The sequence below is a fragment of the Hyperolius riggenbachi genome, chromosome 10, assembly GCF_040937935.1.
Source record: "Hyperolius riggenbachi isolate aHypRig1 chromosome 10, aHypRig1.pri, whole genome shotgun sequence".
Lineage (NCBI taxonomy): Eukaryota > Metazoa > Chordata > Amphibia > Anura > Hyperoliidae > Hyperolius > Hyperolius riggenbachi.
Genome location: NC_090655.1, coordinates 245,644,521 through 245,656,246, shown reverse-complemented (window position 1 = coordinate 245,656,246; position 11,726 = coordinate 245,644,521). Strand labels below are relative to the sequence as shown.

The 11,726-nt window shown below is 42.7% G+C and overlaps 1 protein-coding gene across 1 annotated transcript in view; it reads right to left on the bottom strand.

The window, feature by feature from the left end:
- Positions 1-1,511: 1,511 nt before the first annotated feature.
- Positions 1,512-11,726, bottom strand: part of LOC137537036 (zinc finger protein 721-like) — a 72,733-nt gene continuing 62,518 nt past the window's right edge. The window contains exons 10-11 of the mRNA XM_068259187.1: positions 9,248-9,749; positions 1,512-3,331 (exon numbers count right to left, since the gene is read on the bottom strand). Of these exons, the coding sequence (XP_068115288.1) occupies positions 1,839-3,331; positions 9,248-9,749 (1,995 nt within the window). The 3' untranslated portion in view covers positions 1,512-1,838. The remainder of the gene's footprint in view (positions 3,332-9,247; positions 9,750-11,726) is intronic.

Below are 11,726 nucleotides of genomic sequence, written 5' to 3'. Positions count from 1 at the left end.
GGCATGCACAAGTAAGGTCTGAGCATGCCTAGTATAACGAGGCCACTCATGCATGGCTATTTACCTACTCTCTCTACTGGGCATGCTCATGTAAGGTTCACGCATGTCTAGTATAACGAGGCCACTCATGCATGGCTATTTACCTCCGCCCTTTACTGGGCATGCACAAGTAAGGTCTGAGCATGCCTAGTTTAACGAGGCCACTCATGCATGGCTATTTACCTCCTCTCTCTACTGGGCATGCCCAAGTAAGGTCTGCACATGCCTAGTATAATGAGGCCACTCATGCATGGCTATTTACCTCCTCTCTCTACTGGCCATGCCCAAATAAGGTTTGCATGTGCCTAGTATAACGAGGCCACTCATGCAAAGGGCAGTTGAAAACGTTGCGGCCCAAAATGGGCACAATTATCATTTATCGATACATGTGGGCGCAATTGTTATTTATCAATATAAGTGGGCATAATTGTTATTTATCGTAATATAGAAAGCTGTTACGCTATTTAGCGAGCAGCTGCATTTGAATTGAAATTTATCGTATTATTGGTAGCAGGAATCAGGAAGTGGTAAGGTTAGGCAGCAGGGTTCTGTGTGAGAGTAGGGAGAGGTTAGGTTATAGTTAGGTTCAACATTATCTGTAAATTTACAGATAATGTAATACCGCAACTAAATTGTTATTTACCTTTTTTGTTATCAATTTTGTTATTTAAATTTGCACTTAAATTGTTATTTACCGATAGGATAGTGCTAGTAATATCGTTATTTAACATCGCGTCTAAATTAGGCCACAATTTTTCAACTGTATCCTCTCTCTACTGGGCATGCCCAGGTAAGGTCTGCACATGCCTAGTATAATGAGGCCACTCATGCATGGCTATTTTCCTCCTCTCTCTACTGGGCATGCCCAGTTAAGGTCTGCACATGCCTAGTATAACGAGGCCACTCATGCATGGCTTTTTACCTCCTCTCTCTACCGGGCATGCACGGGGACCTTAAAGGGAACCTAAACTGAGAAGGATGTGGAGTTTTCCTTTTAAAATAATACCAGTTCCCTGACTCTCCTGCTGATCCTGTGATCTAATACTTTTAGCCACAGCCCCTGAACAAGCATGCAGATCAGGTGCTCTGATTGAAGTCAGACTGGATTAGCTGCATGCCTGTTTCAGGTGTGAGATCCAGATACTACTGCAGCAAATTGATCAGTAGGAGAGTCAGGCAACTGGTATTGTTTAAAAGGAAACATCCATATCCCTCTCAGTTTAGGTTCCCTTTAAGGCGACCCGTTTCTCCTATATATTTTGCATCTGGTATCCTTTAAAAGGGAACCTAAATTGAGAGGGAAATGGATGTTTCCTTTTAAACAATACCAGCTGCTTGTCAGTCCTGTTCACTTTGGCTGCAGTAGTGGCTGAATCACACACCTGAAACAAGCATGCAGCTAATCCAGTCTGACTTCAGTCAGAGCACCTGATCTGCATGCTTGTTCAGGGGCTGTGGCTAAAAGTATTAGAGACAGAGGAGCAGCAGGAGAGTCCGGCAACTGGTATTATTTTAAAAGGAAAAATCCGTATCCTTCTCAGTTTAGGTTCCCTTTAAGCCATAGGCACTGAACAAGCATGTAGATCAGATGTCTATGATAAATCTGACAAGATTAGTGGCAAGCTTGTTTTAGGTGTGTGATTTAGACCCTACTGACCAGAAAGACCAGCAGGACTGCCAGGCAACTGGTATTGTTTAAAAGGAAATAAATATGGCAGCTTCCATAGGTCTCCTCAGGTTCCTTTTAAGGTTAGTGTGAGGCACCCGTATTTAGATTGAGAAACGCCTAAAGTAATTTCTCAATGCAGGTGCTTTTTCTGATGTGAAATTAGGTTTCTTTTCTGTATAAAACTTTTCCCGCACTCTGAACAAGAAAACCGTGAAAACAGACACTCTCCGCTGTGGTTTCTCTGGTGCATAAGAAGAGATTGCTTTTGAATGAAATCTTTGCCACAGTCGGAACACGAAAAAGGACGCTCCCCTGTGTGAATTTTCTGGTGTCTGCGAAGGATTTTACTAAGGAAGAAACTTTTCCCACACTCTGAGCACGAAAAAGGACGCTCGCCAGTGTGAGTTCTCTGGTGCACAAGGAGAGAGTGCTTATGCATGTACTGTTTCCCACAATCTGAACAGGAAAATGGCCGCTCCCCTGTGTGCGTTCTCTGGTGTCTAGCAAAGTCTCCTCTCTGAATGAAACTCTTTCCGCACTCTGAACACGAAAAAGGACGTTCGCCTGTGTGAAATTTCTGATGTACAATGAGGTGCGTTTTATCAATGAAGCCTTTCCCACACTCTGAACACGAAAAAGGCCTCTCGCCCGTGTGACATCTGGAGTGTTTAAGAAGATCGGCATTAGACGTGAAACCTTTGCCACACTCTATGCAAGTGAATGGATACTCTCCCGTGTGGCTGCTCAGGTGTTTGAGAAGGTCTGCTTTCCGAAAGTAGGTTTTCCCACACTCTGAGCACAGGAAAGGGCGCTCGCCCGTATGAATTCTCTGGTGCACAAGAAGGCTTGCTTTCAGGCGGAACGTTTTCCCACACTCTGAACACGAGAAGGGACGCTCGCCTGTGTGAATTCTCTGGTGTTTTATAAGATCTCCTTTATGAATGAAACCTTTTCCACACACCGAACAAGAGAAAGGTCGCTCGCCCGTGTGGCTTCTCTGGTGTGTAACAAGATCCCCTTTCTGGCTGAATCCTTTCCCACACTCTGTACATGTAAATGTGTAGTTCCCCGTGTGAGTCCTCATGTGTCTCTGAAGGCTTCCTATCAGACTGAAGGCCTTCCCACATTCAGAACATGAAAAGGGGTACTCGCCTGTGTGAGTTCTCTGGTGCCTTCGCAGGCTTCCTATCTGATTGAATGCCTTCCCACACTCTGCACATGCAAATGGACGCTCTTCTGCGTGAGTCTTCTGGTGTTCCACAAGGTCATAATAAGATGCAAAAACTTTAGCACAATCCGTACATGAAAACATCTGATCGTTTCCTCCAACTACATTAACACTGCTGGAGTTACTCGGTGACTGCAGAGAATAGCACCAATCGTTCGATCTATCAGCACTGTGAAGCGTTGGATGTATTTGGGGTGTCAAAGGACACAACGTACTGTATGACCCCTCATGATTAGAGGAAACCATTGAACTATCTCTGGGGCCAAGCATGAAGTGTGCATTTCCAGTAATGGCGATAAGTCCTGGAGTATTCTGTGTGACACCATTATCTTCTTCATCGCAACTTGGGGCTGGAAGAAGGAGTCCCTCTGTCAGGTTCCCAGCATCGTGTTCATCTGAGGGGAGAAGAGTGACATTAAAAGTATAGTCGATTAGATAGATTAAAAAGTATAGATAGTCGAGCCTCCAGCAATGTCTTGCAACCATCCTCTTGCTCCTAGTGGCTTCCAGCGTCCGTGTACGGGAGTCAGCGTGTCAGGTGACATGATGCAGGTCAGGTGACATGCCGGCTTCTGTGCACAAAGGAAACCGCAGAGCAGCTAGGAGTCCGCTAGGTTAAGCCGGAAGGCTGCAAGACGTCGCTGCAGGCTCGGTAAGTATTTCAGAGGGGAGGTTTCTGTTTTTTCAGCCGGTTGCTCAGGCAACCGACAAGCACATGTATTCATTATCAGGCAATCCCCACTGGTGCCAGATACTAGGGACTCTGCTGTACTATGATGTTATACTGAGGAATGGAGATGGACCTTAGTTAAGTGAAAGGACTATATTAGCTCTATACAGCTCTGAGAGCACATGATAAAAATAATCCTGGTACTATAATGTTATACTAAGGGATGGAGATGGGCCTTTCATATAGTGCACAGTATCTTCTCCTCATTTGTTGGTGCTATGATGTTATACTGAGGGATGGAGATGGGCCTTTCATATAGTGCACAGTATCTTCCCCTCATTTGTTGGTGCTATGATGTTATACTGAGGAATGGAGGTGAGCATTTCATATGGTGTACAGTATCTCCTCCTCATTTGTTGGTGCTATGATGTTATACTGAGGAATGGAGATGGGCCTTTCATATGGTGTACAGTATCTTCTCCTCATTTGTTGGTGCTATGATGTTATCCTGAGGAATGGAGATTAGCATTTCATATGGTGTACAGTATCTCCTCCTCATTTGTTGGTGCTATGATGTTATACTGAGGAATGGAGATGGGCCTTTCATATGGTGTACAGTATCTCCCCCTCATGTGTTGGTACTATGATGTTATACTGAGGAATGGAGATGGACCTGTCATATAGTGTACAGTATCTCCTCCTCATTTGTTGGTACTATGATGTTATACTGAGGAATGGAGATGGGCCTTTCATAGTGTGTACAGTATCTCCTCCTCATTTGTTGGTATCATGATGTTATACTGAGGAATGGAGATGGACCTTTCATTTGGTGTACAGTATCTCCTCATCATTTGTTGGTACTATGATGTTATATTGAGGAATGGGGATGGGCCTTTCATAAGGTGTAAAGTATCTCCTCCTCATTTGTTGGTACTATAATGTTACACTCAGGAATGGAGATGGGCCTTTCATACGGTGAACAGTATCACCTCCTCATTTGTTGGTGCTATGTTATACTGAGGAATGGAGATGGGCCTTTCATACGGTGTACAGTATCTCCTCCTCCTCATTTGTTGGTACTATGATGTTATACTGAGGAATGGAGGTGGACCTTTCATATGGTGTACAGTATCTCCTCCTCATTTGTTGGTACTGTGATGTTATACTGAGGAATGGAACTGGGCCTTTCATATGGTGTACAGTATCTCCTCATTTGTTGGTGCTATGTTACACTGAGGAATGGAGATGGACCTTTCATATGGTGTACAGTATCCCCTCCTCATTTGTTGGTACTATGATGTTATACTGAGGAATGGAGATGAACCTTTCATATGGTGAACAGTATCTCCTCCTCATTTGTTGGTGCTATGATGTTATACTGAGGAATGGAGATGGACCTTTCATATGGTGTACAGTATCTCCTCCTCATGTGTTGGTACTATGATGTTATACTGAGGAATGGAGATGGACCTTTCATATGGTGTACAGTATCTCCTCCTCATTTGTTGGTACTATGATGTTATACTGAGGAATGGAGATGAACCTTTCATATGGTGTACAGTATCTCCTCCTCATGTGTTGGTACTATGATGTTATACTGAGGAATGGAGATGGACCTTTCATATGGTGTACAGTATCTCCTCCTCATTTGTTGGTACTATGATGTTATACTGAGGAATGGAGATGGACCTTTCATATGGTGTACAGTATCTCCTCCTCATTTGTTGGTGCTATGATGTTATACTGAGGAATGGAGATGAACCTTTCATATGGTGTACAGTATCTCCTCCTCATGTGTTGGTACTATGATGTTATACTGAGGAATGGAGATGGACCTTTCATATGGTGTACAGTATCTCCTCCTCATTTGTTGGTACTATGATGTTATACTGAGGAATGGAGATGGACCTTTCATATGGTGTACAGTATCTCCTCCTCATTTGTTGGTGCTATGATGTTATACTGAGGAATGGAGATGGACCTTTCATATGGTGTACAGTATCTCCTCCTCATGTGTTGGTACTATGATGTTATACTGAGGAATGGAGATGGACCTTTCATATGGTGTACAGTATCTCCTCCTCATTTGTTGGTACTATGATGTTATACTGAGGAATGGAGATGAACCTTTCATATGGTGTACAGTATCTCCTCCTCATTTGTTGGTGTCATGATGTTATACTGAGGAATGGAGATGGACCTTTCATATGGTGTACAGTATCTCCTCCTCATTTGTTGGCGCTATGATGTTATACTAAGGAATGAAGATGGGCCTTTCATATGGTGTACAGTATCTCCTCCTCATTTGTTGGCGCTATGATGTTATACTAAGGAATGAAGATGGGCCTTTCATATGGTGTACAGTATCTCCTCCCCATTTGTTGGCATTATGATGTTATACTGAGGAATGGAGATGGGTCTTTCATATGGTGTACAGTATCTCCTCCTCATGTGTTGGTGCTATGATGTTATACTGAGGTATGGGGATGGGCCTTTCATATGGTGTACATTATCTCCTCACCATTTGTTGGTGCTATGATGTTATACCGATGAATGGAGATGGGCCTTTCATAAGGTGTAAAGTATCTCCTCCTCATTTGTTGGTACTATAATGTTACACTCAGGAATGGAGATGGGCCTTTCATATGGTGTACAGTACCTCCTCCTCATTTGTTGGTACTATGATGTTATACTGAGGAATGGAGATGGGCCTTTCATATGGTGTACAGTATTTCCTCCTCATTTGTTGGTACTATATTGTTATACTGAGGAATAGAGATGGGCCTTTCATACGGTGTACAGTATCCCCTCCTCATTTGTTGGTACTATGATGTTATACTGAGGAATGGAGATGAACCTTTCATATGGTGTACAGTATCTCCTCCTCATTTGTTGGTGTCATGATGTTATACTGAGGAATGGAGATGGACCTTTCATATGGTGTACAGTATCTCCTCCTCATTTGTTGGCGCTATGATGTTATACTAAGGAATGAAGATGGGCCTTTCATATGGTGTACAGTATCTCCTCCTCATTTGTTGGTACTATGATGTTATACTGAGGAATGGAGATGGGCCTTTCATATGGTGTACAGTACCTCCTCCTCATTTGTTGGTACTATGATGTTATACTGAGGAATGGAGATGGGCCTTTCATATGGTGTACAGTATCTCCTCCTCATTTGTTGGTACTATGATGTTATACTGAGGAATGGAGATGGGCCTTTCATATGGTGTACAGTATCTCCTGCTCATTTGTTGGTACTATGATGTTATACTGAGGAATGGAGATGGATCTTTCATATGGTGTACAGTATCTCCTCCTCATTTGTTGGTACTACGATGTTATACTGAGGAATGGAGATGGGCCTTTCATATGGTGTACAGTATCTCCTCCTCATGTGTTGGTGCTATGATGTTATACTGAGGTATGGGGATGGGCCTTTCATATGGTGTACATTATCTCCTCACCATTTGTTGGTGCTATGATGTTATACCGATGAATGGAGATGGGCCTTTCATAAGGTGTAAAGTATCTCCTCCTCATTTGTTGGTACTATAATGTTACACTCAGGAATGGAGATGGGCCTTTCATATGGTGTACAGTACCTCCTCCTCATTTGTTGGTACTATGATGTTATACTGAGGAATGGAGATGGGCCTTTCATATGGTGTACAGTATTTCCTCCTCATTTGTTGGTACTATATTGTTATACTGAGGAATAGAGATGGGCCTTTCATACGGTGTACAGTATCCCCTCCTCATTTGTTGGTACTATGATGTTATACTGAGGAATGGAGATGAACCTTTCATATGGTGTACAGTATCTCCTCCTCATTTGTTGGTGTCATGATGTTATACTGAGGAATGGAGATGGACCTTTCATATGGTGTACAGTATCTCCTCCTCATTTGTTGGCGCTATGATGTTATACTAAGGAATGAAGATGGGCCTTTCATATGGTGTACAGTATCTCCTCCTCATTTGTTGGTACTATGATGTTATACTGAGGAATGGAGATGGGCCTTTCATATGGTGTACAGTACCTCCTCCTCATTTGTTGGTACTATGATGTTATACTGAGGAATGGAGATGGGCCTTTCATATGGTGTACAGTACCTCCTCCTCATTTGTTGGTACTATGATGTTATACTGAGGAATGGAGATGGGCCTTTCATATGGTGTACAGTATCTCCTGCTCATTTGTTGGTACTATGATGTTATACTGAGGAATGGAGATGGATCTTTCATATGGTGTACAGTATCTCCTCCTCATTTGTTGGTACTACGATGTTATACTGAGGAATGGAGATGGGCCTTTCATATGGTGTACAGTATCTCCTCCTCACTTGTTGTTACTACACATACTGCTCTGGCATGTGGCACATGCAGGGGTAGACATACAAATAGTGTTCTGGAATAGTGTTCTGGCGGGGGGGGGGGGGGGTTTACGGGGGTGGAGATGTGGAAAAAGACTTAAATACACATACCGCTATGGCGGGGGGAACATGGAAGTGGAGATGTAAGTATACATACTGCTCCAGCAGGTGGGCACATTTAAGAGAGACGTAAATAGAAAAAAACACTACGACGGGGGGCACATGCCATGGAGGACATTTATGCACGTGCCAGATATCATTTATGTATACCGCTCTAGCAGGAGACATCGCATCATAATTCGTGATGGAGTAAAAGCTGAGACCCTCCCACTTTTTTTGGTTCCAAATTCTAGGCTTATATTCAAGTATTCACGGTAGATACTTATCTCAGTAGTGGGAAGCCTCTAGATAAACCTCAGACTACCCCAATCCTCCTTAAAGGATACCCCAACTGACGTGTGACATGATGAGATAGACATGTGTATGTACAGTGCCTAGCACACAGATAACTATGCTGTGTTCCTTTTTTTCTTTCTCTGCCTGAAAGCGTTAAATATCAGGTATGTAAGTGGCTGACTCAGTCCTGACTCAGACAGGAAGTGACTACAGTGTGACCCTCACTGATAAGAAATTCCCCTCTTTTACCTCTTTCTTGCTCTCAGAAGCCATTTTCTGCTAGGAAAGTGTTTTATAGTTGGAATTTCTTATCAGTGAGGGTCACACTGTAGTCACTTCCTGTCTGAGTCAGGACTGAGTCAGCCACTTACATACCTGATATTTAACTCTTTCAGGCAGAGAAAGAAAAAAAGGAACACAGCATAGTTATCTGTGTGCTAGGCACTGTACATACACATGTCTATCTCATTATGTCACATTTCAGTTGAGGTATCCTTTAAGCTCCTTGTTTAAGCACAGGGACCCTTTAAACCAACTTGAAAAAAGCTTGTTGAATAGGTTTCTTCTGGCTGTGCTCCCACTATGTACGAGCGCATCCGACTGGGCATGCGTGAGTAAAGGCTGTGCATGCCCAGTACATCAAAGCAGTAGAACAAAACTGCTTTGTTCTACTGAGCATGCACGGACCTTAACTGCACATTCCCAGTCCGCATTTGCTCACCTGTAGCCAGAAGATGAAGAGGGACCCTTTGCTTGAACGACGGGATCTGGGATGCCTCTACACCAACCAGAGGCTTCCAACTACTGAGTTAAGTACCTACTCCCCCCCCCCACCTTATTATTCTAAGGCTGCTTGAACTACTTACCTGGAGTGATATTTATAGAAGATTCCTCTACTTTAATAATCCTCATCATGTCACCCTCCTCAGTAGATTGCTGATCACTCCTCACACACGCCTCTTCTTCCTCTTTCAATGTCCTCATCATGTCACCCTCCTCCATAGACTGCTCACGACTCATCACAAACGTCTCTTCTTCTTCCTCTTTACTTGTCCTCATCATGTCACCCTTCTCCATAGACTGCTGATCACTCCTCACATACGTCTCTTCTTCCTCTTTACTTGTCCTCATCATGTCACCCTCCTCCATAGACTGCTGATCACTCCTCACATACGTCTCTTCTTCCTCTTTACTTGTCATCTTCATATCATCCTTCTCCATAGACTGCTGATCACTCCTCACATACGTCTCTTCTTCCTCTGCCACTGTCTTTATCATGTCACCCTGTTCTGTAGTCTGCTGATCACCCCTCATGCATATTTCATCTTCACGTTTGACTTCAACTTTCATATCAATCTCTTTTTCACACTATAAAAATACAGAGGATAACATCTTTAACACATTAAAGAGGAACTTCAGCCTAAACAAACACACTGTCATTAAGTTACATCAGTTATGTTAATTAAAACAGATAGGTAATATAATCTCTTACCCACCCTGTTTTAAAAGAACAGGCAAATGTATGATTTCAAGAGGGCAGCCACCTTTTTGGTTGAAAGGAGGTGACATGGAGCATGAGACACAGTTCCAACTGTCCTGTGTGCTGATATCCCCTCCCAGTTGCTACGTGAATAACAACATAGGAAATCCCATCATGCTTTGCACAGCATCAGGAGAAAAAAAGCCCGGGCAGTTTTCTTTGATGGGGCGGAGCTTAGCTAAAAATGCAGCTAAAAATGATGCTTTGGTAAGAAAAACAAAGTTCTGATGCTGTGAAACTGTTAAAAAAACACCAAGCCTTTTCAGTTTAGCTCAGTAGACTTTTAATCAGACTTTTAGTCCGGAGGTTCACTTTAACTTTAAAGAGGGATCGTCAGCCATAAAATCAAAATTTCAATTACCCCCTGCTCTGTGTTTATTAACAAGTCTACATCATGACCCTACATTGCAAGCATTCCAATATAATCATAAATGTGTCTGCTGAAATTAATCTTATTTCCGTCAGCCTGGGGAGTAAGGAATTAGATCAGGATTGGCTTCAGTCACAGGCAGTAAAGATTGAAAAATGCCTGGAACGTTTTTCTCTTTATGTACTATATAAAATTCTTTGAAATTAAAATGTGGACAGAACAAAACATACGTTATGTAAGTAGAACAAGTATTTATCTACTTATATATGTGTTTTTCCCTGGGATAGTATGGCTGACCCTCGTGCTTTAATGGAAAAACAACCTTACACATTAAACCCACTACTCACCATCCTGCTGCTGCTGCTTGTCTTTGACAGAGCTGTGGAGTCGCTACAAAAATCATCCGACTCCAACTCCGACTCCTTAGTTTAATACTTGCCAGGGTTGTGAATTTGGAGTCAGATTATTAAACCACTGACTCCATGTACCAAAAATGACTCCGACTAGACTCCCCAGCCCTGGTCTTTGGGGTCCCACCTGTTCCTTTTTTTAATGTAAAACACATACAAATAAGAAGTACATTTCTTCCAGAGTAAAATGAGCCATAAATTACTTCTCTCCTATGTTGCTATCACTTACAGTAGGTAGTAGAAATCTGACATTACTGGCAGATTTTGGGCTAGTCCATCTCTCCATAGGGGATTCTCACCATGGCCTTTATTCTTCATAAAGACACTGCCTAAAAAAAGATTCATACAAAGATGCTGGTCACCCCCCCTGCTCCCTGCACACTTTTTTGGCAGTTGGACGGAGCAACTGCCATTCACTAAGTGCATTTTGAAAATAAGGAAATCCCTGTGAACCCCACCCCCATGAGGAGATAGGCTAGTCCAAAACCTGTTAGTTCTGTCTGATTTCTACTACGTATTGTAAGTGACAGCAACATAGGAGTAAAGTAATTTAAGGCTAATTTTACTCTGGAAGACACATACTTCTTAATTGTATTTGTTTACATATATTTTAAATTTTAAGACAGAGGTCCTTTAAATAAAGAGTTTAAATACATTACTTTGGCGGTGCTGGGTAATCTTCTGGAGCTCCATTTAATGTGTGTATGCAGCTTTACACTAAACATGCATACACACGCTCTGTTGGTGTTTCCAGTCAGGATGGATCTTGATCTCCATCACTGCAAGAAATGGGTGCTGCACAGAGGCGTTGTTCTGGTATACGCTAGCGAAGCACACTGTACCTATAGGAATAGGGGACCACATGGTGCATAATGTAATAGCTTCTGGCAGGTGAGGTAAGCTATCTTTTAAAGTTTGATGTGCCGGTTCTTTAAATGACCTCGGGGGCACCTGTACTCACACTAGATATGGGGCCGAGATGGCCACAAATGCAGCTTAAAATATACCATAGGGCAATGTTTTTT